General features: G+C 59.3%; 1 protein-coding gene, 1 long non-coding RNA gene and 1 pseudogene across 2 annotated transcripts in view; 1 reads left to right on the top strand and 2 right to left on the bottom strand.

Moving 5' to 3' along the window:
- Window positions 1-32: 32 nt before the first annotated feature.
- Window positions 33-2,792, bottom strand: EPOP (elongin BC and polycomb repressive complex 2 associated protein). The gene has a single exon (XM_070060801.1). The coding sequence runs from the start codon at window positions 2,656-2,658 to the stop codon at window positions 1,516-1,518; it is 1,143 nt and encodes a 380-aa protein (XP_069916902.1). The 5' UTR covers window positions 2,659-2,792; the 3' UTR covers window positions 33-1,515.
- A 4,487-nt stretch (window positions 2,793-7,279) lies between these two features.
- LOC138846104 (uncharacterized) overlaps window positions 7,280-27,906 on the bottom strand; it is a 22,863-nt gene continuing 2,236 nt past the window's right edge. The window contains exon 2 of the long non-coding RNA XR_011383493.1: window positions 7,280-7,936. This is a non-coding gene — a long non-coding RNA (uncharacterized lncRNA). The remainder of the gene's footprint in view (window positions 7,937-27,906) is intronic.
- On the top strand, window positions 18,683-22,777 carry LOC127484508 (myb-related protein B-like; annotated as a pseudogene).

Raw genomic sequence — 27,906 nt, 5'->3', positions numbered from 1 at the left:
GGGGAAGAAAAAGCAAAGGAGACAGCTTTTCCGGCAAACACAACTTTTGAAGTACAAACAGTTTTTCTCAAGAATCTGCTCTACGCAAACAATAACAACTTTTTACACAGCATTTTCACAGAAAAGGAGACAAGTCCTTCCCCAGGGTCGCGTGAGGGGACCGTTCCTCCCTCACCCCATCTTGGGGGGAAAGGGGGCGCCATTCACAAGTGCGGAGGGCCGAAGGGTCACAGCCCCCCAGCCCTCGGGGGGAGGGAGCCCCAGCTTCCCTTCACACCTGGGAACTCCCCCCGGAGCTCTGACCGCACCTGGCTGGGGAGGAGGCCACCCCGTCTGATTCGAGGGGACCCTCCCGGCTGGAGGGTGAGAGCCAGGCCCGTCCCTGCCCTCTGCCTGGAAAACAGAACCTCTGACCCCAACCCTAATCCCCTGGCCCTGCCCCCTTCGGATCCATCAGGTCCCTGACAGCTCCCTAACCGCGGCCACTGAGGGGGCAGCTGAAAGGACCTCAGCCCAGGTCCCACTCGAACCCCAACTCTGCCCCCTGGAAATCCAGGGGCCCTGGCGCTCAGGCCAGAGCAGCATTTTCCGTCCGCACCCTGTAAGAGGCCTGAAACTGGGCTCGGCCGAAGAATGGACCGGGGCCTGTCCTCTACCTCTGCCCCTCCCAGCCGAAAATCGGTGAAGACCTCGAAAGGCAACTCGTTTGGTCTGATTTTATTGATTTCTTCCACCTTCCATTACTTTCCCTGGGACGTCTCTAGCCCTTTCCCTAGGCGAGGGCTGTGTTTTGGGTCCGGGACCGGTTCCTCAGCCCTGCCCCTCTCCGTAGGGAGAGGGAACAGGGGCTGGGGGATGATTTCTCTAGGTGGAGGGAGGGTCTCTCCCACCCATCAGATCTTGTGAACCAAAAGCAAACAGAAAACTCAAAGGTAAACTCCAAAACCCGACAGAAGGCAAAAGCCGGCATCTGGGGCTGAAGGTCTCACCAATTCGGGGTCACCTGAACTTGGGGGTGCTAGGAATGGGACAGGAAGTGGGGAATCTTGCCTTTGCCCAAACTGCCCCTCCCCCCTCAAGGCTCCAGTGGTACTAGGAAGGCCCGAGGGGGAGAGAAGGGTTAAAGGCCCGGGCCATGGGGGTGGGGGATGCCCCCAGGGAGCTGCCAATCACCTTCCCACCCCCACCACAGCCCCCACACCCCCAGGCTCGCCCACAGACACAGAAACAACCGGTTTGTCCATCACCGAGGTCCCTCTCTTTTTTTGGTCTTTGAGCGGTGGTCTCCTTTGCTACCCCTGGGGTGAAGGCCCTGCCCCCAGAGATCCAAGGGAGAGGGGGAGGGAATGGAATCTGCGTCGCCGGCCTCTTTCGGTTGAGCCCTGGTTCTTCGGCAAAGGGTGGGGGGAGGGACTGTCATCCCGGCCCCGGTGCTGGAAGATCACGGTCATTTGCCCACGAAACGTGAAGGGGACCGGCAAATCCGAGAGGCGAGGCTCGGCCCGCGGCCCACGCTCAGGGCTCCTCCACGTGGATCCCCCAGGACCTGAGGCCGGGGGGCTCGGGCACAGCGGGGCCCCCTACCTGCCACCTCCACAGCGGGTGGGCAGGCGGAGGCTTGGCGTTCCCCTGCAGGCGGAGCGAAGACGCCGGCCCCAGGTCTCCGTCCTCGCCCACCACCAGGGCCGGCGGGCAGGGGAAGCAGTCGAGGAGGCTGAAGGTGCTGGCGGTGGGCAGCGTGGGCGCGGGCCGGCGGGGCTGCGCGCTGCGCTGGGGGGGCGCCGGCCGCCGGCGTTTCTTGGCGGCCCCCCGCGCCGGCCCCTTGGAGGGCGGCCTGTCGGACCCCCGGCGCACAGTCGGTGTGTCCAGGGCGAAGCCCTTCGCGTAACACCACAATTTCGAGCGGCGGATGAGGCGGTCGAAATGCTCCTGCCGGAGGTCGGGCGGCGCGGCGGCGGCGCTGGCCGTCGAGGGGCTGGCGGCTGTCGCCTCGGGGCCGGTCGGCGGGGCCTCCTCGTCGACGGCGGCGGCCCGGTCCGGCTGGGCCGGCTCCAAGGCCGCCCCGAGAGCCGCGGGCTCGGCAGAGGGGCCCGCAGGTGGCGGCGGCGGCTGGGAACCGCGCTCCGGAGGCGGGCTGGCTGCTGGGCCCGGCTGGGACTCGAGAGCCTGGGCTGGCCGAGGCGGGGCCGAGGCGGAGCCGGTCGGAGACTCCCGAGGGCGCCGGGGCGCAGGGCAGCGGCCCGGAGGTGCGCAGGAGCGAGCGGCGAAGTGCGGGAAACTGCCTCCGCCCTCTTCCTCCTCTCCGCCGCCCGGGCACACGGCGTCGTCGGCATCCTGGCCGGCCGGGGGCTGCGGGTCGCCGGCCCGCCCGGCCTGTCCCCCGAGGTGCTTCAGGCCCTCCGGGGCCCGGCCGCCGGTGCAGAGCCGGGCGCGAGGGCCCAGCAGTACCGGTGCTCGCGGCGGCGGCGGCGGCTCCCCAGGCCCCGGGCCCTGAGAGGGTGCCCGGGGCTTGGCAAGGGCGCAGAAGGCAAGGGCACGCAGGCACAGCGGAGAGAACTCCTGGGTCCCCCGATGCGGCTTCCGGGGTGCGGGGGAGCAGGGCGACCCTCGTGGGGACGCCGGCACTGCCAGGCGGGGAGGGGTGCACAGAGTCTCCATGGAGCAGCCTGGAGAGGTGCCCGCTGAGGGGGCCCCGGTCCCAGCGGCGGGATGCCTTGGCTGCCCGGAGAGCCCACGGGCGTGGCGAACATCGCCCCCCCTGGACGGGGAGGTCTCTGCTCACGGGCGCCCCCGGCCCACGAGCCCGGGGCCGCGGAGCTCCGGCTCCCTCCTCGATCTCGTCACGCGGCCCTCCCGGAGGCCGGACTCCTGGGTCCCCCCGCGAGTCCCGGCGCGGTCGGCTGCCCTTCCTGCCGCCGCGTTCTCTGCGCAGCCTTGGCGGGAGCCCCTCTCCACTCGCCCGAAGCGCAGAGGCGGGGCGAACAAAGCGGCCGGCGGCCGCGGGAGGCGGGAAGGACCCCGACCCCGGCGCCCGGTGCCCGGGCCCAGGCGGCGGGGAGGGCGCCTTCCGCCCGCTCGGCTTCTTTCTTCCCCGCTGGCTCCCGGAGACCGCGTTATAGAGAACTGCCCCCTCGCTGCCCCAATACCAGCGCCGGCGCCGCGAGCGCGCCGCTGATTGGGCCGCACGGCCCGTGACGCGCACGCCGACCCCACCCCTCCGGCGGCACCGCCCCCGTCCCCATTCCGCACACAGACACAAACACGTGGACCCGGCGCGGCGGCGGCTGGGAGCCGGCGGAGCGGGCAGCGGGCGCGGGTGGGCACGGCCGCACGTGGCCCGGCGGCGTCCTGGGCGGCTCGCGGCCCGCTCACGGGCGCCGCCTTTTACATCCGTGCAATGGGAATGCTCTTCCTCCGGGCTGCGACCTGGAGGGGTCCCAGAAAGTGAACCGAGGCGGCGGAGGTGCGCGGGGCGAGGACCCCTGCGGGCAGGAAGCCGCCCGGCCTCCGCACACCGGGAGCTGGAAGGACTGTTCCTAGAGTGAGGATTTGGGGATTTCGCGAGTGTGCGCTAGGCGAACAAAGGAAAAGTAAATTTGGGGGGGAGGGAGTGTCACTAGACCCACGGAAGAGGAGGCATAGGCTTTGCCAAGTTCCTGCCCCCTGTCTCTACCCGACCCCGCCTCTGAGGCCCGAGACCCTAAGGTGGACTGAAGCGGCTAAAGGGTCTACACAGACCCTGGCTGTCCCTTGGTAAAAATAAAGCAAAGAACCCCCCGCCCCCCGGAAAACTCTGATGCAGCTTCCTCCCCCAGGCTCACAGTGAGGGTCTCGGCTTCTGTCTCAGCCACTGTAGGTGCTCAAGAAACATTTGTGGGTAAATACATCCCCAGGGGTTGGAGTAGGGCTGCTTTGCAACTGTAGAAATAAAGAGATGGGTTTGGGGGCTGGAATGAGGGGGGGTGGTGGAAGGTGGGTGGGGATGCCGGGGCCAGGGAGAGTTCCCTAAGGGCACCCTGACCGGCCCAGCAGAGATAAGGTTCCCATTGTCTGCAGATATTCACCTAGCAAGGGGGAAGAAAGGCCAGTAGAGCAGGCCTCCCCCTTTTCCAGGCCAAAGGTAAACCCCCTGAGGCGGGTCTCGGAGGGGGTGGATGCTTTGTTGCTCTCAACAGCTCTAAGGTCATCTGCAAGAGAGCCCTCCAGGGCAGCTGGCCTCAGGGGCATCTCCCGGGTCTAGACCTCTCCTGAGTGCCCCAAGGGCTCTGACCTCCGTCTACACTCACACCCCCAAAGGACGAGGACCTTCATGGCTGCCTCAGCAGGGGAGCGGGCAGACAGGGGTGCCAGTTTCCTTTTGCAGTGGGACAGAGGGCCCTCCGTGTCAATCCAGCTGAACTCCAGCACCTGGCAGGGGGGGCTTGGGTCCCAGCTGCAGGGACCCGCACTGGGAGGTTGCTTCCCTGTTTGGGTTTCCGAGTCCAGAACAGTGTTGATGCAAGGAGACGGCACCGGCGAAGATTTTCCAGTCGGAATAAGTGAGAGGCTGTTACCTAACCAGGCAGAGCCAGCCCCACCCCTACGCTGAATGCAGAGGCCCTCCTGAAGGGTCCTTACTATGGAGAGCCCCTCCCTGGAGGAGGCACCCTCCCCACCTCCACCTGCCTGTCTTCCCGGCCTCCAATCAGCACCCCCAGAACGCAACGGGGGCCGGGGGGCACGGCAGCAGCAGGAGGGGTTCCTGTGGGTACCTCTCTAGCTGAACCAGCAGGGCATCGAGCCACCCTTTTCACGAGACTTGGACTCAGGTGCCACCTGTGCAACCCTGAGCAGACCTCCTGGACACTCTGGGTCTCAGTGTCCCCATCAGCGAGAAGGGGACCACGGTGGCAACACTGTGAGGGTTTCACCAACATGTGAGTCACCTTCGCTGGCCAGGGCAGCCCTCCTGCTGCAGTTCCCACCACATACAGTAGAGGGAGCTTGACCCCGTTCTCAGCCTAGGAGGAGGGGCACATGCCCTTCTCAGCAACCTGCCCCCGCCCCACCCTAGCAAAAGTCCTGGGTGCCATCTGACACCTCCAGTTTAAGGGGCAGGAGGGACCCTAGGGCCCTCACCCTTCTTTGATCCATGTGGGGCAGGGGACCCAGTAGGAAGCACCCCAGGGCACTGCACCCCAGATGTCCTGCCCTGCGATCACTTTGGTAGCTGTCTGATTTCAAAGCTGTCACTCAAACCCCACCACAGCCGTGCAAAATTGGGACTGCTGTATAAGCCCATTTTAAGTGTCTGGGTCAATGGCTTGTAAATTTTTTCCCTAAGATGTATTCATTTGAAAGGCAGAGTTACAGAGGGAGAGAAAGGAAGAAGTCTTCCATCTGCTGGTTCCTCCGCAAGTGGCTGCAAAGGCCTGGGCTGGGCAGAGCCGAAGCCAGGAGCCAGGAGCTTCCTCCGGGTCTCCCATGTGGATGCAGGGGCCCAAGCACTTGGGCCATCCTCAGCTGCTTTCCTAGGCCAAATAGCAGGGAGCTGGATTGGAAGTGGAGCAGCCAGGACTCTCATCAGTGCCCATGTGAGATGCTGCCTTCGAAGGCATAAGCTTAACCTGCTACTCTACAGCACCAGCACCATAAATAAATCTCTTTTTGGAAAGGTGTTTCTGTGCCATAGCGTGTCAGTCGTCTCATCAGTTGATACACCACATTTTGCTTATCCAACCCCACTCGGGTGGTTTTACTTTTTGGTTATTATGAGTAACACTGTTATGAGCATCAGCATATATTAAGTGTTTTTTACATAACATATTTTTACATAACATTACATAACAGCAATACTGTTATGAACATTAGCATATATTAAGTCCTTTTGGTGGACATTTTTTTCATGTATCCTAAGTAGGTAGTTAAGTTTTCTAGGACATATGTTGTATTTTTTTGTAAAAGATTTATTTATTTATTTGAAAGGCAGAGTGACAGAGAGAGAAGGAGAAAGAGATATCCTTCATCTGCTGGTTCATTTTCTTTTCCAAAGATTGATTTATTTGTTTGTTTAAAGATTTGTTTTATTTAATTTGAAAGGTAAAGTTACAGAGAGAGAGAGAGATTCCATCTGCTGGTTCATTCCCCAAATAGTTGCAATAGCCAGGGCTGGGGCAGGCCGAAGCCAGGAATTCTACCAGGGTCTCCCATGTGGGTGCAGGGGCCCAAGGACGTGGCCCTTCCTCCACTGCCTTCCCAGGTGCATTAGCAGGGAGCTGGACTGGAAGTGGAGCCGGTACTGAGATACAGGTCACAGGCAGTGGCTTAACCCACTGCACCACAGCACAGGCCCCAGTACTCTCACGTTTAACTTTCTAAAAAGCTGCCAAGCTGTTTTCCAAACTCCTGTTATTGTCGACGTTATAAATGACATGGCGGGGGGGGGCAGGTGTTGTGCGATAGTGAGTTAAGCCACAGCTTGCGATGCCCGCACTGGGTGCTATAGCAGAGTGCGGCTGGTTGGAGTCCCGGCTACTCTGCTTCCCGTCCACCTCCCTGCCAGTGTTCCTGGAGAGCAGCAGGTGACGGCCCAAGTACTTGAATTCCTGTCACCCACGTGGAGGCTCCCAGCTTCAGCCTGGCCCAGCCCTGGCTGTTGTGGCCATTTGAAGAGTGAACCAGCGAATAGAAGAAATCTCTCTCCCCTTCTCTCTGCCACTCTGCCATGTGAATGAGTAAAGAAATAAACCTTAAAAAAAAATGCTATTCTGGAACATTCTCTCAAAATAAAAAGAAGTTAAGATGTTGCCCAAGTTGGATGGCTAGCAAGTGGCAGCACGAGACCCACATTTGCGACCATAATGGACTGGAGGGAAGCCCTTCCTGCTCCAGAGTACGCTGAGTGCCACTGAGCCCCCCCCCCCCCCCCAGCATAAAGCCACACAGCGCACCTGCTCAGACTTGCGCACCAGGCTCAGGCCTAGAACATTCTGTTCACAGTGCAGCTTCATCATCTGCCCAGCTCCGTGGCTTTGGCTGCTGGCTGCTGGCCCTTACCTCTCAGAGCTCTGGTTTTATCATCTGGAAATCAGGAATAGCATCTTCCCTTGTTTATGGAAAGTTTCAGACCCATACAAAAGCAAGCAGAGGAGTAGAATGAACCTCTGCATACCTAACCCCCCCCCCAACCCTTATCAACTCAGGGCGAGGTTGTTCCATTCTGACCCCCCCACTTCCTCCTCTACCCCCACTTAAAAATTCACCTTTACCAAAGTGTGATTTACATACAATAAAATGCACATTTTTAAAAAGATTTGTTTATTTATTTGAGAGGTGGAGTTACAGAGGGAGGGAGAAACAGAAAGATCTTCTGTCTGCTGGTTCACTCCCCAGATGGCCACAACTGCCAGAGTTGAGCCGGTCTGAAGCCAGGTGCCAGGAGCTTCCTTTGGGTCCCCAACATGGGTGCAGGGGCCCAAGCACTTGGGCCATCCTCCACTCCCTTCCCAGGCCATAATAGGGAGCTGGATCAGAAGAGGAGCAATGGGGATATGAACCAGCACCCATATGGGATGCTGGCAACACAGGAGGAGGCTTAGCCTACCACACCATAGTGCCAGCCTCCAAATGCACATTTTTAAAAAAGATTTATTTATCTATTTGAAAGGCAGGGTTATAGAGAGGAGAGACAGAGAGGTCTTCCATTCGCCAGATCACTCCCCAAATGGCCACAACGGCCAGAGCAGGGCTGATCAGGAGCCAGAAGCCAGGAGCTTCTTCCAGGTCCCCCACTTGGGTGCAGGGGCCCAAGGGTTTCCGCTGCTTTCCCAGGCACGTCAGCAGGAAACTGGATCGGAAGTGGAGAAGCCAGAACTCCATCCGGCACCCACATGGGATGCCAGCACAGCAGGCAGCAGCTTTATCCAATATGCCACAGTGCCGGTCCCAATATATAAATCTTTAAAAAAGTAAACATAAACCAATATTATTATCAAACATAAAAAGAATGAAAGAGATCACTCATCCTTTAGCATCATCAAATAAAGAGTATTCAAATTTATTTTATTTATTTATTATTATTTTTTTTTTGACAGGCAGAGTGGACAGTGAGAGAGAGAGAGAGAGAGAGACAGAGAGAAAGGTCTTTCTTTGCCGTTGGTTCACCCTCCAATGGCCGCCACGGCTGGCGCGCTGCGGCCGGCGCACCACGCTGATCCACGGCAGGAGCCAGGTGCTTTTCCTGGTCTCCCATGGGGTGCAGGGTCCAAGCACTTGGGCCATCCTCCACTGCACTCCCGGGCCACAGCAGAGAGCTGGCCTGGAAGAGGGGCAACCGGGACAGAATCTGGCGCCCCGACCGGGACTAGAACCCAGTGTGCCGGTGCCGCAAGGCGAAGGATTAGCCTAGCGAGCCGCGGCGCCAGCCTCAAATTTATTAAAAAAAATTTATTTTTACTTACTTGAAAGGGAGAGTTAACAGAGAGAGAGAAAGACAGAGAGATCTTCCATGCACTGGTTCACACCCCAGACGGCCACAACAGCCGGAGCTGGGCCAAGCTAAAGCCAGGAGCCAGGAGCCAGGAGCCAGGAGCCAGGAGCTTCTTCTGGGTCTCCCACGTGGGTGCAGGGGCCCAAGGACTTGAGCCATCTTCTGCTGCTTTCCCAGGTGCAGGTGGCAGCTTTACCCACTACACCACAATGCTGGCCCCTCAGATTTCTAGTTTATTTGCAATTTGTTTAGCTTATTTGAATTAGGATCCAAAGAAGGATTTCAAATGATTCATGTGTCACTTAACTCTTTTCATCCATAAATTCCTGCTTTACCTCTTTTTATTTTCCCCTTGCAACTTATTTATCGAAGGTACTAGAGTGTTCTCCAGCTTCACAGTCTAGAATTTGCTGAGTGCATCCCCATGGTGTCATTTAGTTAAGCAGTGTTTATTCAACATATTTAATGAGTGCCTACTATATATAGGATTGCCAAATGGAGCACAAGAAAAAAATACAAAAATACTTGTATCCCAAAAAAAGTGATTTATGGGACTGGGTTTGTGGAAGAGCAGGATAAATCGCCTCTTGGGACAACCACATCCCATATCAGAGCACTGGCTCAAGTCCCAGCTGCTCCACTTCCACTCCAGCTCCCTGCTCATGCACCCTGGAAGGCAGCAGAGGACGGCACAAGTGCTTGGGTCCCTGCCACCCACATGGAGACTCTGAGGTCCAGGCTCCTGGCTTTGGCATGGCCCAGCCCTGGCTGCTGTAGGCATTTGGGGAGTGAACTAGCAGATGGAGACCTCCCTGTGTCACCCTGCCTTTCAAGTGGATGCAAATAAGTAAGCATTTTCCGTGCTGTATTATTTTCTGTAAGTCCAATTTACCTGGGCATTCTAGGGGATCCTACGTAGCAGAGGGATTCTTGCCCTGGAGGCACGGCCCTGTGCAAGGCAGATTATTCCCTTTCACCCCTTGGCAGAGTTTCCACTCAGGTAAATGGGGGATCCAAGCCATCCGCAGGGTAGCAACGGGGCGAGCACCCAGTGAGAAAGACGGCGTGTCCGAGCTCGTCGTCGCTTAGGCGGCCCTCTCCCTTTTTTTCTGTTCCCTCTCTTCCCCGTCCCTGCTCCCCATTGGCCCAGGATGTATCCCTGGCTGCCCTCCTCGGGCTCTGCTTCCCCAGGTGTCCACAGCAGGGTCCTCCATCTACTCGGGTCCCTGAGCCGCGACCAGGGAGCAAGCCCTGTGTGCCTGGCCCCGGGGATTGGGAGGCGACAAGACGCACCCTGGTGGCGGAAGGTGGGCATTACAGGCTAATTCTAGAAGAAGCAATACAGCGATGACCATGGCCAGCTTACAAGAGGCCTGGCCGTTGTGGAAGGCAGCGTCTTCCAAGAAGGGAATCGTTCACCCAGTCCCCAAGGGCTGAACAGGAGCACACGAAGGAGGCATGAGGGAAGGGTTCCAATCGAGGAACCAGCAGAGGCCAGGAACAGGAACAAGCCAGCGCCTGTCCGCAGGCCACCAGACACCCCCCCCCCCATCAACACCAGGCCCTCCTGGTAGGTAGCGGGAGCCTGGGTTTGGTCCCTGCCCTCTGCCTTCCCTGTCACTCACCTCCCTGTCACACAGCCAGCAACTCTCCCCTTGACCCCGGAGACTCCCGCCCCATCCCTCTCCCCATCAGAGCAGACAGCTGTCTGCACCCTCTGTCTTGCTGTTCTCACTTCCCACTTACTTCTCAACCCACTTCCATCTGCTTCCACCCCCAGCCGCCACTGAAATAGCTCGTGCTGAGGCCCCAGGGCCTCTGTCGCCTCCAAGCCAGTGGGCTCTCGACACGGGCTCCCGCCGTGGGGCTGGCCACTTCTTTCTGGAAGCTCTGGGCACCGCGCTCATCCGCTGTCGGCTGCCTTGCTGTGGCTCCCTCTGGGTCTCCAGTGCAGGCTCATTCTCCCCTCTCCTCTCTCGCCCCACTCTGCAATGACCACGGGTCCCCCAGGGCTCGGCCAGCCCCTCCCCGCCAGCTCTGACCGAGACGCCCGCAGCCCCCTACAGCAGCACCTCCAGGGTCCCTCAGACTCAGCCTGTCCCAAACCACCGGTGTCCAGGTCCCTGTGCTGCCGGGGCAGGGGGTGGGAATCCTCCCACTTCTGCACAGAAGCATCATCTGGGTCATGGCGCCACCCCGAGGCAGCCCCCCAACCCCCACAGGTCCCGTCAGCCTCACACCCAGAGCTGCACCGTGGACAATGCTGAGCATCGACTCAAGACCCCTGCACGGTCTCCCCTTGCTCTCAGGATAAAGACCCGAAGTCTGCACTTGCTCCCAGGTGAGGTTACCCGAGGCTGACAGCTCCACCCAGGCCTCCTCCCCCTCCTCCTCCCCCCTCCCATCAGCACCTGCCTCCTGGCGGGCACCAGCTCCTGTTTGCAGCCGCACTGGGTCACCCTTCCTGGGACACTCTGCCCAGGTCAGCCCTGCCGGAGCTCCAGAGCCAGGCCTGCTTCTTCCCGGAGCCTGGCCCCCCACCGCTCACTGTTGATTGGTTACTGTGAGGATCTGTCCACCCACCCCTTCCCTACCTCACTCTGTCTCATGGGGACAGGGACCACCGAGAATTTTGCCTTAGCTTGGTGACTGGCACATAGATGATGATCAAGTGGATTAAAAAAAATTGTTAACTGTCGCTCCCCGTCTTCGTGGAGGAACGACACAGGACCCTGAGCTGTTCTTTCGTCTGCTCGGCCCTCCCAGGGTTTGCTGCTGGTTCTTCCCGGGTTGGATACCGTCCCTTCCACCTCCGTGGAAGGGCGGTTCCCCCTGCCACTTTCCCCACTTCCGCGGGGGAGCGGCACACCGCCGGCCGGCTCTCTCGGGGGCTGCACAGGTGTTCCTTCAGATAGATGTTCCTCTTAGATGTTCCTGGTGCATGTTGTCTCTCCCCTCCTTTATAGTCCTCTTCCACCAATCCCAACTCTGCTACCCACACGCCAAGTACGCTGCTCTCCTCCAATCAGGAGCAGGTCCTGCTGTTTATTGGTTGAACTGGAGGCAGCTGTATAGAAGCTGTTTCTCCCTTCTCAGCGTCATATTGTGGGAGAGCAGATGCATAGAATAAGTCTTAATTCCAGTAACTTAGTCTAGTCCAAGTTGCTCCCCACAGTTAACATTTATTTGCAGGACTGCTGTTGTGTTGCAAGGGGTTGGGTAAGACGCTGCTTGGGACCCTGGCATCCCAAACTGGTGCTCCAGTTTGAGTCCTGGCTACCCGGTTCCTGATCCAGCTCCCTGCTATGCACCTGGGAAGGTGCCTGGCCAAGTACTTGGGCCCCTGCCACACATGTAGGAGTCCCACACGGCGTTCTTAGCTCCTGGCTTTGACCTGGCTGAGACCTGGTTGTTGTGGCCATTTGGATGGCATGCAGCATGGGTGGCATGTGGGTGGCAGGGGTGAACTTGAACCAGGCACTCCTGTATCCGACGCAGGCATCCCAAGCAACATCTTTTTTTTTTTTTTTTTTTTTTTTGACAGGCAGAGTGGACAGTGAGAGAGAGAGACAGAGAGAAAGGTCTTCCTTTGCCGTTGGTTCACCCTCCAATGGCCGCCACGGCCGGCGAGCTGTGGCCGGTGCACCACGCTGATCTGATGGCAGGAGCCAGGTGCTTCTCCTGGTCTCCCATGGGGTGCAGGGCCCAAGCACTTGGGCCATCCTCCACTGCACTCCCTGGCCACAGCAGAGAGCTGGCCTGGAAGAGGGGCCACTGGGACAGAATCCGGCGCCCCGACTGGGACTAGAACCTGGTGTGCCGGCGCCGCAAGGTGGAGGATTAGCCTAGTGAGCCGCGGCGCCGGCCCCAAGCAACATCTTAACTGCTATGTCAAATGGCAGCCCTTCAAATACATTTTTTAAAATTTTCAAGCCAGCGCCGCGGCTCACTAGGCTAATCCTCCACCTTGTGGCACTGGCACACCAGGTTCTAGTCCCGGTCGGGGCGCCGGATTCTGTCCCGGTTGCCCCTCTTCCAGGCCAGCTCTCTGCTGTGGCCAGGGAGTGCAGTGGAGGATGGCCCAAGTCCTTGGGCCCTGCACCCGCATGGGAGACCAGGAGAAGCACCTGGCTCCTGCCTTCGGATCAGCGCGATGCGCTGGCTGCGGCAGCCGTTGGAGGGTGAACCAACAGCAAAGGAAGACCTTTCTCTCTGTCTCTCTCTCACTATCCACTCTGCCTGTCAAAAAAATTTTTTTTCAAAGATTTCTTTTATTTATTTACTTGAAAGGCAGAATGACAGCAAGAGAGAGAGAGAGAGAGAGAGAGAGAGAGAGAGAGAGAGAGAGAACAATCTTCCACCTGCTGGTTCATTCCCCAAATGGCTTCAACATCCAAGGCCAGGCTGAAGTCAGGAGCCAGGAGCTCCATCCAGGTCTCCCACGTGGGTGCAGGGGCCCAAGCGCTTGGGCCACCATCTGCTGCCTTCCCAGGTGCATTAGCAGGGAGCTGGATGGAAGCAGAGCAGGCAGGACTGGAGCCAGGCTCCACGGCAGGACGCTGGTGTTGCAAGAAGCCGCCTAAGGTGCTGTGCCACAACGCTGGCTGCTCAGGGAGATTTTTAAAAACTTTATTATGTACAGTTTTCTTTTTCATTTTTCATTTGAGAAGCACAGATAGACAAACAGGCAGAGAGAAACAGAGTCTGGTTTACTCTCAAACACTCTCAACAACCAGGTGGCCAAGGCTGGGAGCTGGAAACTCAGTCCAGCTCTCCCCCGTGGCGGGGGCACCTGCTCCCTAAAGCATTCCTGCTGCCTCCCAGGGTCCGCATTGGCAGGAAATTGGAGTGACGAGCTGGGCCAGGCTCTGTCCAACCGGAGTCTAAACTGTTAGGCCAAACACCCAGCCCACAGACATAATTTTTTAAAAGATTTATTTAGTTGTTATTTGAAAGGCAGAGCGAGAGAGAGAGAGAGAGAGAGTGAGTCATCCATCTGCTGGCTCACGCCTCACATGGATATAACAGCCAGAACTGGGCCAGGCAGAAGCCAGGAGCCAGGAATTCCACCCAGGTCTCCCACATGGGTGGCAGGGGCCCCACACTTGAGCCATCGTCCACTGCTTTCCCAGGTGGGTTAGCAGGGAGGGGGATGGGACGCTCAGAGCAGCCGGGACGCTAAGCCAGGGCTCTGATATGGGTGCAGCATTGCAAGTGCAGCTTAGCCACAGTGCCATCCTCTGTAGGCACACTTTATAATCTAAAAAAGGCAGAGTGAAGGGAACCCCAATACGCCTATCAACTGTATCTAACAATTAGCATTTTAGTATTCTTGCTGAAATACTTTAAAGTGATTTAGAGTTTGTGTCGCAATTTACTCTAAATGCTTCAGGAAATCTTCTTGCTATTTAGTATGACCACAGCTTACAAAACTAACAGTCATTCCTCAATATCAAGGAGTGCCCTGCCCATATTCACATTTGCTCACGTGTCCCCCTAAAATGCTTTTTTTTGCGTTTGGTCTGTTCCCACGGGAAGCTAAATGAGGCTTGTACATTGCAGTCGACTGGGTCTCCTAAGTCTCATTTAAATCTCCAATAACTTTTCTCCCCCGTGCCACTGACTTGTTGAATTACCCAAGTGTTTAAATTACAGACATCGTGTCCCACCTTCTAGATTTCTCTGATTGCTTCCTCATGGTGTTGTTTATCCCATATTTCCTGTAAACTGGAAATTAGACCTACAGACTTGATTAGCTTCAGGTGGAGAACTCTGCACACCGCTCTGGGTGGGGTGGCTGGGACGGCACAGAGGGGACATGCCTGGCACCAGTGGAGCCCACCGGCGACTGCAGAACCTTCGACTGGGGAAGCCGTAGCTCCTCGAGGGCCAGCGAGTATTCTGCAGGATGAAACCTTGGAATGACTGCGCTATTATCCAAGGAATGATGAACAGAAGAGAGGACGGCGGGCAGCAACCAGGACTCCAACAACCTGATGGTTTGATGAGAAATTTGGATTTGGGGGTCAGCTCCCTGCTTGCTAATGCGTCTGAGAAAGCAGCAGAAGATGGCCCAAGTGCTTGGACCCCTGCACCCACGTGGGAGACCCGGATGGAATCCCTGGATCCTGGCTTCAGCCTGGCCTAGCTCTGGCCATTGTGGCCATCTGGGGAGTGAATCAGCGGATGGAAGACCTCTCTCTGTGTGTGTATCTCTCCTTCTCTCTCTGTTATTCTGCCTTTCAAATAAATTTTTTAGAAAGGAAGAAAAAATATTTGGATGTTTGGATTTGCTCCTGGAGGATGGACAATTAGGACCACTTTGACACAGGGGAAGTCACGTGGTCAGTCTCAGTAGGGAAGGTGCGGGGGAGGGACGGGCACGGGAGCCAGCATTTTAGTCTGCAGGGGTTGGAATCCTTGATCTCAGTGAATCCTCAGCTGTGTCTCATAGAAAATTCTAGAGATGGGCAAAGTGGAGGCTCTGACCAATGAAATGGGGCAGAGAACCAGGCAGCGGGGCCACAGGAGGGAGAACCCTCGGCATCTGCCAGCCCTGGCTGGGGCCCGGCTGGGACAAGGAGGAGACGTAGTGGCTGGAGGGTCAGATAATGAGCTCCGGCTCCCAGCTGCCCAGAGGTCTCCAGACCGCTCTCGGGAGCAATGGTGTTTAGAACATGACAATGTCTAGGATTTGGCTTCCGGCACGGCTCGATAATTAGCGTGAATTCTCTCTCCCTGGCACTTCATTCAAAGCAAAGACACTCTCCCATTCATCCCAAGTAGGCCTGCCGTCTGCGGGAGCTGCAGGCCGGCGGAACCTGGCGCAGTGTGGACTCCGAGGCCAGCGGGTACTGACCTGGCCCCACGCCCAGCCAGAGCCGGCCTCGGGGCTGGCACGTGGGCTGGGTCCCGGCCCCTGCACAGTCACCGCTGGGCGGGAGTGTGGCCCAGAGACTGGCCACACGTGTTTAGGGGACGTGGGGGCACTTGCAGAATGAGAGGCGCCGAGAAGGCGGAGAGTGCAGGACGTAGCGACTGGTTCAGGGGATGAACTGTGCACGGAGGTGGGGACCTACAGGAGGGAGGGTGCCACTCGGGTGGGAGAGGTGGAGTTGAGTTTCCGACTCAAGGTGTGATCCGGGGAGACCCAGGGAAGGAGGTCAGGGATGGAGAGAAGTCAGGGCCAGGTCACAGGCGCCTAGGTCAAGGTCAGGAGCACAAGCAATGGGGGGTGGGCCTCCTGGCTAAGATGCCTTCGTCCCACCTGAGATTCCTGGCTCTGGCTCCTTGCTAAAGCAGACCCTAGGAAGCAGCATGATGGGTCAAGTTGTTGGATTCCTGTCAACCATGAGGGAGACCTGGATTGAGTTCCTGGAGATTTGGGGAGTGAACCAATTTTAAAATATTTATTTATGGGCCAATGCTGTGGTATAATGTATACTGGCATCCCATATGGTTGCTGGTTTGAGTCCTGGCTGCTCCACTTCTGATCCAGCTCCCTGCTAATGTGCCTGGGAAAGCAGCAGAGGATGGCTCAAGTCTTTGGGCCCCTGCACCCATGTGGGAGACCTGAAGGAAGCTCCTGGCTCCTGGCTTTGAGCTGACCCAGCCCTGGCCCTTGTGGCCATAGGGAGTGAACCAACTGATGGAAGATATATCTCCCCCGCACCCATCACTCTGCCTTTCAAACAAATAAAATAAATCTTTTTTTATTTTTTATTTTTTGACAGGCAGAGTGGACAGTGAGAGAGAGAGAGACAGAGAGAAAGGTCTTCCTTTGCCGTTGGTTCACCCTCCAATGGCCGCTGCAGCCGGCACACCGCGCTGATCTGATGGCAGTAGCCAGGTACTTATCCTGGTCTCCCATGGGGTGCAGGGCCAAGTACTTGGGCCATCCTCCACTGCACTCCCTGGCCATAGCAGAGAGCTGGCCTGGAAGAGGGGCAACCGGGACAGAATCCGGCGCCCCGACCGGGACTAGAACCTGGTGTGCCAGTGCCGCAAGGCAGAGGATTAGCCTACTGAGCCGCGGCACTGGCCAAAATAAAATAAATCTTAAAAAAATGCCCTTATGTACTTATTTGAAAGACAAAGTGACAGAGAGAGAGGAAGAGACAGAAAGAGAGATCTTCCATCTGCTGGTCCATTCCCCAAATGGCCTCAACAGCCAGGGCTGGGCCAGGCCAAAGCCAGGAGCCAGAAGTTTCATCCGGGTCTCCCACGCGGGTGCAGGGGCCCAAGGACTTGGGCCATCTTCCTCTGCTTTCCCAGGCCACAGCAGAGAGCTGGCCTGGAAGAATGCGAGTGCTGGCACTTGAACCAGCGCTCCAGGATGGGATGCCGGCATTACACTGGCGGCTGCTTCCCCTCTGCATCACTGTGCCGGCCCACAAAGACTAATCTAGAAGCACAGAGAGGCCTTTCCAGGGAAAGCCATGCGGACCCCGAAGAGGCCAACCACCCCCCAGCTCTGCTGCAGGGGGTGGGAGCCGGAGGAAAGGACCCTCCCACAGGCAGGTGACTGAGCAACAGAGACACGAGGAGCGAAAGGCTGGGGCTTTCCAGAGCCATGGAGAGGCTAAGGAGGACGGTGACGGAGGAGCTACTGGTCTTGGTAAGACGCAGCCGTGATTCTAAGCCTTGGATGACTCTGGCTTCCTAGCAGACACAGGAAGCAGAGAAACTGCCCGGAGTCTGGCACGGCAGCGCGAACAGAGCACATGGCACCTGCGGGGCACTCGCAGCAAAGCCATCCACAGTGGCCCCCGTGGGCCTGCTCTGGTCACTTGCCCCCCAGAGCAGACCGTGCACGGGCCCCGGGCCCACCAGGACAGAGGCTTGGAACCCACGCTGAGAGTCCTACACGTGCCAGGCCCAGTTCCAGGCCCTTGAAAACAGCAACAGAGGCCGGCGCCGTGGCTCAATAGGCTAATCCTCCACCTTGCGGCGCCGGCACACCAGGTTCTAGTCCCGGTTGGGGCGCCGGATTCTGTCCCGGTTGCCCCTCTTCCAGGCCAGCTCTCTGCTGTGGCCAGGGAGTGCAGTGGAGGATGGCCCAGGTGCTTGGGCCCTGCACCCCATGGGAGACCAGGAAAAGCACCTGGATCCTGGCTCCTGCCATCGGATCAGCCCGGTGCGCCGGCTGCAGCGGCGGCCATTGGAGGGTGAACCAACGGCAAAAGGAAGATCTTTCTCTCTCTGTCTCTCTCTCTCACTGTCCACTCTGCCTGTCAAAAAAAAAAAAAAAAAAAAAAAAAAAAAAAAAAAAAAACAGCAACAGAATCCCCAGAGACCTCTGTCTTTGTGGCACTTACACACCAGAGGGGAAAGAGTGACAACAGACAACGTGGAAGGCCAAGGCCAAATGGGGATGGCGCGCATGGGGAGGCGGGGAGCAGGGTGCAATTTTGAATGGAGTGGTCCAGGAAGCGAACAGAGAAGGCAGGAGCAAGCCAGGAAGTGGCAAGGAGGCCGGGTGGCTGCAGTGCAGAGAGGCAGAGTGGGCTTCCCTGGGGTCATCTCCCAGTGGAGCAGCAGCACTCAGGAGCACCCCTGGGTGGGGACAGAGGCGGAGCAAGGAAGAGGCATGGACATCAGTGAGGAGGCAGCCACCAGGACCTGGGAGAGAGGACGAGGTGGAGACTGTGGGAAGGCAGCAGATCTGCACGTCGCCTGAGCCAGAGCCGATGGGAAGTGCTGGCAGAGTGCACGTGGGAGGGAAGTCGGGAATGACGGAAAGACAGAGGTGGGGGAGGCTGCGGGGGAGGCAGCCCGGGGGACCGGGCAGGGGGAAGGGTGAAGCGAGAGTTCTAGGTGGTTCTAGGGAGACCCAGGACACTCCCCCATGTTTGCAAGGGGCACCCTGGACAGCCAGACATGACAGATGGTTCCAGGTGCCATTCGGCAGAAAAGTTTCAGCAGCAGGGCCGAACGTGACAGCCCTTGGTCTCCTGACACAGGACGCGGAGCCTGTGACAGCGAGAGCTGGGCGAGCGGCCCGCCCGTCTGGAGGCCAAGGGGCAGCGGCAAGGCAGGGAGAGGTTGCAGACCAGGATCAGGAGGCTCCACGGGAGGGAGGGGAGCCGGACCCCCGCTGAGGCTTGGCTACACAAGAGGAGGGTCGGGCTCGCGGCACTGAGAGTCTGGGACAGAGGAAAACCCAGGGGTGGCCAGGACACAGGGGGCGTAGGAAGCCGGGTTTGCGCCTCCAGGATGTTGAATGCCTACCCCGGCATCATCCTGAGGGCCTTTTGTGATGCGGCCATGTGGGGAGTGAAGCAGTGGGTGGACCATCTCTCTGTATCTCTCTCTCCTCTCTCTGTAACTCTGCTTTTCAAATAAGTGAATAAATCTTAAAAAGAAAATAGGGGGTCAGCACCGTGGCTTACTTGGTTAATCCTCCGCCTGTGGCGCCGGCATCCCATATGGGCGCCAAGTTCTAGTCCCGGTTGCTCCTCTTCCAGTCTAGCTCTCTGCTGTGGCCCAGGAGTGCAGTGGAGGATGGCCCAAGTGCTTGGGCCCTTCACCCACGTGGGAGACCAGGAAGAAGCTCCTGGCTCCTGGCTCTAGATCAGCGCAGCGGCCATTTGGGGAGTGAACCAGTGGATGGAAGGCCTTTCTCTCTATCTCTCCCTCTCTCTTGTCTATAACTCTAACTCTCAAATAAATAAATAAAATCTTTAAAAAAAAGAGAACTGAATTTTTTAAAAGAAAATATATGTAGCTTCTGTGCGCACAGTTCTTCAAGCAGGTGGCATAATCTATAGATGCGCTGACGCTGCTGAGTGTAGCCCAGGTTGGAGCAGCCAGAGCAGCTCAAGCCCTGACCCCGGCCCCGCCCCCATTCCAGGCTCAGCCGGTGGGCGGGTGGGAGAGTGCAGCTCAGCCTGGGCTGGGGTGTGTGTGTGTGTGCGTGTGTGGAATGTCTCTGCAGACGCATGGCCTGTTCTCTCTACAGAGGAGCTGGATGAGCTGCACTGCCAGGACACCGACTCAGATGCGCTGGAGCAACGGGAACAGCAAGTACAAGGTCAACCAGACCCTCCCGGAGGAGGAGCAGCTGAGGGCCCCAGTGTGGCAGTTCAGACAGCAAGACTGGCCAGCCACTTTCCTAACTGCGCTGACCATCAATGCCAGTACTGGTGGCTGAGAGTTTTGAATCCAGACCTTGTCAGGGGCCCTGGGCCAGAGAGCAGGACCAGAGTTGGTGGAGGAGTATGGCAAGAAGCAGTGAACACTGACCACCAAGCACCTGAAGGGCTGGCTGGGGAAGCAGTGCCATGAGCGCTGGTACAGCCACCCCAGCCCTGCCGGGCCGCACCACCTGTGAGGCCCACAGGTGCTGGGCAGCCACTGGGCCGGAGCACCACGATGCTGCCTGGGCGCATGGACAGTGCTGTGAAGAATCAGGGGACTCCACCCTCAACAGGAAGGTGGACACGGGAGGCAAGTCCAGGACTGCAAACCCGTGTACTTGCTACTGGAGCTTGAGGACAAGGACAGCCACCAGGCTGCAGGAGGCCAGGGGATCCTGTGACCAGCTGGCCCCCAGCGCCCCCTAAAGGAGGAGGAAGGCAGTGCAGGGCCGGAGCTCATCCCTGCGCAGCCAGACAGCACAGCGTGCAACTCCAGAGCCCTCCCAGGAATTCCCAGGTGCAAGGACCAGCAGGACTCCCGTCGGAGAGAGGATCCTGCCCTACAAGCGGGTGGTAGAGGCTGCCAACCTCCTCATCCCTGCTGTGGGCTCCAGCTTGTCCAAAGCCCTGAACCTGATTGAGTCGGACCCCGCTGCTTGGAGCCATCTGAGTAAGGAGCCATCCGCAGACGGCAGCGTCCACAGTAGCCCAGTACAGCCTCACGCACCACCCCAGCAGCAGGCACTGACACCCTGTCAGCCGGTGGGCCCCAGGGCCCAATGTGACCGAGTACCACCTAGAAGCCACGCCATCTCGGACCTGAGCCGTAGCAGCCGGGACAAGCTCATGACCGTCTCCCCGGCACAGGCACACCGCCCTCGGTGCTCAGGCGGTGAGTGGCCCCGTCCCCCGTCACAGAGAGCAGCGCCAGCCTGTCTGCAGACTGCAACAGCCGGACTGCAACACCCAGGACCACGCCTGTCCAGACGCTGCCCTTCTTGCCCTCCCAGTGTCTGAACTTCCGGAACAAACAGGACACCCTGGACCTCGAGAGCCCCTCGCTGACGTCCACCCGTGTGCGCAGCCAGAGCTGGTAGTGACCATGCCCCTGGACCAGAAGCATGCTCTGTGTGTGATCCCAGATCAGAAGTACTGCATGGACAACACCCCCCACACGCCCACCCCCTTCAGGAATGCCCTGGAGAAGTACAGCCCCTGGAAGCCCCTGCCGCAGACCCTGTGCTGGATGAGAACCCAAAGGAGGCACTGCACTCGGAGGCCAGAATCAAACTCACTGTTGAGTGCAACTGAGGCCCGAGAGGCAGGAGAGGAAGCCTGGGCCGCCACAGAGCCCCAGCAAGAAAGTGTGCAAGCCTCTGGCTCTGGACGTTGTGGACAAGGAGGCGAGGCTGGTGATGTCCGCGATGCCCCAGGGTCTGGCTATGCAGACCAGCATCCCCTCCGGCTCCGCCAGCCACGTCCTGTCTGGAGGGCAATGGCCTGCTCAGCCAGGGCTTCCTCCAGGCCAAGCCTGAGAAGCAGGGCGGTGCCCACGCCCTTGACTGCACCTGGAAGATGGTGGCCTGCCGGGGACCAGGGACCAGTGGTTATGCAGGAGAAAGCTTGGGGGCCCCTGAAGCCCAACCTCATCCTGTGTGCCCCTGTAGGGGCTGGGGGCACCCTCAGGTGACTGACTGCAGGGACCCTTCTGCCACCAGCCTCTCCCCAGACTGCTCAGGTCGGGGCAGAAGAGCCAAACACTGTGCAAAGCCAGGTGCGGGGGGCTCCCAGCGCTAACAGAACAAAGTCCCACTCCGGAGCCTGCCTGTCCCCTCCCCAGAGTCACAGAGAGCCCTGGTCAGGCCTGGCCTCCTCTCAGACCCCTGCGAGGGCAGGGAATGTGGCCAGGGGTGCTCCTTTCCTTGTTCAGTCCCGGTTGCTTCATTTCCTTGAAAGAATAAACTATTTTATTCCATTTTTTTTTTAAGAAAATATATGCTATGCAGGAGTGCTCACACACACAAACACACCTGTGCCCAACCTTCCCCCCCCCCCCTCCCGGGAAGCAGAATACCCAGTCTGGTTCACCTGCACTCTCACGCCCAAGGTGGTTTCCACTACAACACACTTCTCCCTTCCAATCCTGTCTCCTCCGGCTCACACCCAGCCCCTAGCAGGGCTGATCTATACCCCGCCTCCTCCATGCTGGACCAGTTTCTGAGACACCTGCCCTACGGACTACACTTTCTCCTCCTCTTTTTTTTTTTTTTAAAGGTTTATTTATTCAAAAGTCAGAGTTACAGAGAGAAAGAGAGAGAGAGAGATCTTCCACCTGCTGGTTCACCCCCTAATTGGCCGCAACAGCTGGCACTGGGCTAGGCTGAAGCCAGGAGCTTCATCTGGGTCTCCCACGTGGGTGCAGGGGCCCAAGGACTTTGCCAGGTGCATCAGCAGGGAGCTGGATCAGAAGTGGAGCAACGGGGGTTGATCCTGCACCCAGATGGGATGTCAGCACTGCAGACAAGCGGCTTACCCCACTGCGCCATGGCGCCGGCCCCCTCCTTCCCTTTTTCCTGGAGCTTCCTCTAGCCTCCTCCTCCTCTGTATCCTTCTAGTGCCCTGTGCTTGGCTCCCCCCACTGTGCTATTAAGCATTGTATTCCCTGGGCCTGGGCTTGCACCTGCAGCCTCCCAGCAGGCCCTCCCCTGCCTCAGGGCTCCAGTTGGTAACCCACTGTTACCAACCGGTAACCCACTGGTAACCCACTGTTTACAGTGCTCAAAGCCATCTCAGAATACTTTTCTTCAGAGTACCAAGGGAATGGCAGAAAAAGTAGACATGAATATCACACATTATAATTTTTCAGGCAACTCATGTACTTGGCCCCCTCCAAGGACCGAACCTCAAACCCAGCAATGCCCATGCCAAAGTCATCAGCTTTGCTGAGCCTGCTCCTGCTCCCTTCCTTGGGACTGCAGGTAAGACAGAAGCTGGGGCTCATCCCACCCAATGACCGCCCCTGCCAATTATCCCCTTCTCCCGATTTCACCCCCTAGGCACCCCTCTCCACCCCAGCATCCACCCGTCTTCCTCACTGCCAGAGACATTCAAACAGTCACTCAAGTATTTCCTGAGCACCTACTATGCACCAGACATTGATGCAAATGCTTGAACATGACACAGAAATCACTGCCCCACGAAGTCTATGTTCTAGCACTTGCCATCAATCCCAAAGTCACTCTGCCTGGCACCTCACACCAACCAAGGCAAACTTCCTAACACGTGCAAGTGCTCAGCACCTCCCCGGACCCCAGTCTCCTAAGGTCAAGTCCGGGCCCTGTGTGATGCCCGCTGATTGCTCCTGAACACGTGGCACGTGCTGGCCGACCAGGCCAGGGGCATCCAGCAAGTTCTGGCCAGCTTCAAGTCACAGCTCAGATCCCTCAGGAGCTCCTGTCCAGGGCCCCGCCTCTCAGGGTAACACCGATCATTCTGCACTGTGTGGCTTGTCAGCTGGCCACGCACTTTCTTCTCTCCTCCTGCACCTGCAGAGCCGAAATCGTCTTCCTCCTTTCTGCATCCCCAGGGCCTGCCCATTCGTTATCTGGCACATGGCAGGGGTCAACAAATGGTGACTGACCAAGGATGTGGCCACGAGTTACAGCAATGCCACAGACAGGGAAGGGGTGGGCGGGCAGAGAACCAGCTCTGAATCGGACCCAGGAAAGCCCCCATAGAGATCACCTGGACCCACCTCAGGGACACCCTGTTAAAAGCAGGGTGCAGAGCCTGCTTCTGCACCTACCCTCTGGCTGCATCTCTTTGGGGCTCCCTGAGTTTCCTGTGTTTCTCCCCTACACAATGGGAACAGGAATAGAAACCTGTTATTGGGAGGAGCATGTTACATGCGTGGTTCAGTGTCCGGCATGTGAGCATCTTCTGCACCCCACCCCCGGCCTCTGGAGCCGCGGTCCCCCAGAGCCGTCCGCACCATTCCCCCCTTCCCACCTCCCAGGCTGTGCTCCGCCCTTGTGCTTGGCCTCCGCCCCCGCCAGGGCCTGCAATTTTCCAGGCTGAGGTCATCAGCATTACTCTTCCCTCCCTTGACCTCTGGGTGGTGTGTGACCCTGGTGCTGCTTCCTCCTCCTGATATGCACAAGGGCGCCCCTGCCGCCTGTGCCAGCTGCTCTGCGCCCCCACCCGCTCACAGAAGACCCACCCGCCAAGTCCCCGGGGCACGCAGGAGTCCTCCCCTCAGCGGGGCTTTGTCAAGCAGACCCTATCCCATTCATTTTTTTTTTTAAAGGCATTTTCACTTATTTGAGAGGCAGAGAGACAGACGTATGACAGATGGACAGAGAGAGTTCCCATCCCTGGCTCACTCCCCTCAGAGCTGTGACAGACAGGGCTGGGCCAGGCCAAAGCCAGGAGCCTGGAACCCCATCCAGGTCTCTCACGTGGGGGCAGGGACCCAGGCAGCTGAGCCATCACCTGCTGCCTCGCAGGGTGGGCATCAACAGGAAGCTGGAGTCCCGTGGAGAACCTAGGCGCCCACTGCCCACTGATATGGGATGTGGGCATCTTAACTGCTAGGCCAAATGCCTGTCTCCCCTCCCCCGTTCTATTCTTAACATCTCATCTGTGGCTGGCGCTGTGGTGTAGCAGGTAAAGCCGCCGTCTGCAGTGCCAGCATCCCATATGGGCACCGGTTCGAGCTCCGGCTGCTCCACTTCCAATCCAGCTCCCTGCTTATGGCCTGGGAAAGCCATAAAGCTTTGGGCCCCTTGGGCCCCTGCACCCACCTGAGAAACCCAGAAGAAGCTCCTGGCTCCTGGCTTTGGATCAGCTCAGCTCCGGCCATTGTGGCCATCTGGGGAGTGAACCAGCGGATGGGGGACCTCTCTCGCTCTCTCTCTGCCTTTCAAATAAATCTTTAAAGCAAAAAATCTCATCTCAACCTCCTCCTGTGCGCCCTGCTCCGTCCACTCTGTTGCTGCCAGCTTGCCCCCACCCCTGGCACAGGCTCTGTGAGTCTCCTACCCCACGCTAGGAGTGGGCGAGTGAGCGCCCGCAGACCAGCAGTACGGCAGCCCGTGAAATGCTGGATGGGACTCAGATCAGCATCTGCATTTGACCCCTAGATTCCCATGCACTTCCCAACCCTCACCAGTCCCCAGGTACACTCCTTAGCAAGCTGCCCCAGGTCCTGCCTCTGCGCTGTCCCCACGTGGTCACCACAACACACAGCTTCACCACACACACCACACTGGTCCCCGCCTCATGCCCCAGCCCAGAATGCTCTTCTGCCCACTGTCTGCTGCACAGCCTACCCCCCCAACCCCATCAGCAGTCACTTCCTTCCTGCCTGTGGTTCCCAGCACTGCCATCTCCCCAGGGCCTGGAAGTTCTCTGTGCGCCCATCCCCCTCGTCACCTGCCTATCCCCACGTTCAGCCCCCGTGAGTCAATGTCGCCTTCGCTGGAGGACTGAACCAAGCGGCTATCACAGGGCGGCTGCAGGTCGGAGCTGAGGAACTCGCAGAAGGGGAACGGAGCAGGGCGAGTGTACCAGTGGTGTCACCCTCAGCTGGGAAACTTCCCCAGCGCAGTCAGCAACCCACAGAGCGTTACCTCCAAGGGGACTTTCAAGACCTGGTCACCCACCCAGCACCACAGAGCCAAACTTCTTTGCCCAAGGACATCCTGCTGGCTAGGGGCTCCGGGCAAAGCTGGGGCAGATGCCCACCTCATCCCACGAACTTCCTCCCTTCCTACCCACCCTAACTCCCTGAAGGAAGCTACCGTGCCCTAAGGGAGTCAAAGGAGCCCCTTAAAGCACCTGCTGGCGGGGGGGGGGGCTTGCCAAAGCCCTAGCAAACCGCAGAAGGAAGCGAGGACCCCCATTCTACAGATCGCCTGACTGAGGCCGGCTACCCACAGGGGCAGTTTGCCACCGAGTGCTGTCTTCTTCCTGCAGAAGCCAAAAGTCCCCCAAGTGCCGTCACTGCCGACCACAGTCAGGACCATCCAGCTCCTCCGGCGAGGGGAATCCCCTCCCGCCCCCCAGCTCTTTCACACAGGCCTCCATCCAGCTCGCAGCCGCGGCCGCCTTAGGAAAGAACCTGTCCTCCCACGGGCGAGCCAGCCAGGCCTGCTGCGGAGACCACCGCCGAGTCATCACCTTGGGCGGGGAAACCACCCTTCCCCGTGCGGGCACTCGACAGGCGCCGGCTCAGCTCCGCCGCGAGGCGCGGGCTGCGGTCGGAGCCCCAGACCGCACTCCGCCACCTTCATATCGGAGCCGGGAAGCGGCAGGGTTGGGGCAGAACCCGGCTGCGTCCCACTTCAGCGCTCCGCCCTCCGGCCACGCCAGACCCCCCCCACCCCCCGCGCGCCAGGTAGACCACCTGAAGCCTCTCACTGGCTGGGCTGCCTCGGGAAACTCACTTAACCTCTCCGAACGCGCCCAAGGTCAGAAGCTGTGCTTTGGCGGGAGAAAAAAAAAAAAAAACGTATGCAACCGAAACGCAAAGTCCAGGGCGCGGGCACGGTGCTCTGCTCCGAACCCGGCCAAGGGCGAAGAAGCACGGTCGCACCCCCCCGCCCCGCCCCGGCCTCAGGCTCCGGCGACACCGTGCGCCAGGCCAGCCAGAAGCGAAACCCCATCACCCTGCAGCCTCCCCCGCTCGGTTCCGGGAACCGGCCGGCCAGACTTCGCGGAAACGCGCCGGCGGCAGCGCCCCGGCCCCGGGACCGTCCCTCCGCGGCGCGGGGGCCGGCGCGGTCGGGCCCGAGCAGCAGCGCGACGCGCGCTTCCGCCCCGCTCGGCTCCGGCGGCGGCCCCACAATCCCCTTCTGGCTCCGGGGACTGGCGGGGCGGGGCGGGGCGGGGCGGGGCGGGCCGAGCGTGCGGAAATAATTTTCTGTTTGGCCGCGTCTGCCCTCGTCCCTTCGCGGCGGGACGCGGGACGCGGGAGCGGGAGCGCGCTGCCCCGGCACGCTCGGTGGGGCAGGGCTCCCACGCCCACTGTGTGCCCCTGCGCTCCACAAAGGGGCTTTCGTTCGGCTTCGCTCCGGCCCTCGGCAGAGGGGCGTCCGCGTCCCACGTACAGAAGGGGACACCGAGTGGCCAAGTCGCTCGCCCACAGCCGCGAGGACCGCAGCAGGGCTCCGTCACGCCCAGGGGCGCGCGGTGGACTCGATCCACTTGTTGGTCAGGTCCTGCCCCTGCTGCTTTTGGAGGACGGGCGCTCGGGGGACAAACGCTAGAAGCAGGAGAATGCGCTCCACAGCTCCGCCTGGGTGCCCGCGGCGAACCCCACGAGCCCGCGGGCCGCCGGCTGTCCTCGGACCTCGGCGGGGCACCTGTGCGGGCGGCCGGGCCCTTTGCAGGACCTCGGCCAGCGCGCGCTGGAGGAGCCCCATGGGAGTGCAAGGACCGGGTTCGAATCCCGGCGCGGCGACCCTCGGGCTGTGAGTCCCTTCATCTGTCGGAACCTCCGCTGCTCCATCCACAAAACGGGGCTATGGACACCCATCCCAAAGGATCGTGGAGCGAATTAAACGAAACACTTCTGCGAACACCAGACGCACTAGCGTCGTGGCCTGTCCATCCCGCAAGCCTAGGGGCGCACGGGGCACGAGTGTGCCCCCGAACAAGGGCTTCCCGGACCCTGCTCCCAGGTCGCACACCCCTGGGACCTGGGGACCTACGGGCTTCCTGGGGGACCCCTGTCCAGCGACACCCGGAACTGCGGCCGCTTTGGCGGCCGTCGGTCCCAAGAGCAAATATTCGGGTTTTCCGGAACGGGTGCGTAGCCAGGGCTGACATTTTTGCGTTTGATTTTCCGGCAGTTTGATTTTTGCCCTAAAGGTAATTCGTTAGAAACTCCTAAATCAGACTCTCTCCTCCGTGTCCTGCTCACGTGCGCACTTGACGAAGCTGACCAAGCTACGGGCGCCTGGCCATCCTCGCCGGGACCCCGGCCCCTCCTCCAGGCACAGGAGCAGACAGGTTTCTGCCGCTCCGCCTGCGTAGACGAGGTCTCTTCGTCCCGGCAGCCCTCCGGGATTCCCCTGGTCGGCCAAGACGGGAAGGGGGATGGGGAACAGGGCCTGGAGCCCGGAGCTCAGCTGCCCGGTCTCCCGCCTCGCGGGGATTAAGGGAGTAAATCCCCGACGCCACAGACCAGGTCAAGGACAAGTTCTCCCCCGCGCTCCTCCCCCCTCCTGGGCGGGGATTCGCCCCCCCCCGCCCGGATGAAAGGTACTAAAGAGGCGCGGGTGGGGGGCGGCGGGCCCT

This window comes from Oryctolagus cuniculus, chromosome 17, assembly GCF_964237555.1.
Source record: "Oryctolagus cuniculus chromosome 17, mOryCun1.1, whole genome shotgun sequence".
In the NCBI taxonomy this organism is placed as follows: Eukaryota; Metazoa; Chordata; class Mammalia; order Lagomorpha; family Leporidae; genus Oryctolagus; species Oryctolagus cuniculus.
This window is presented reverse-complemented; position numbering and strand designations above follow the sequence as displayed.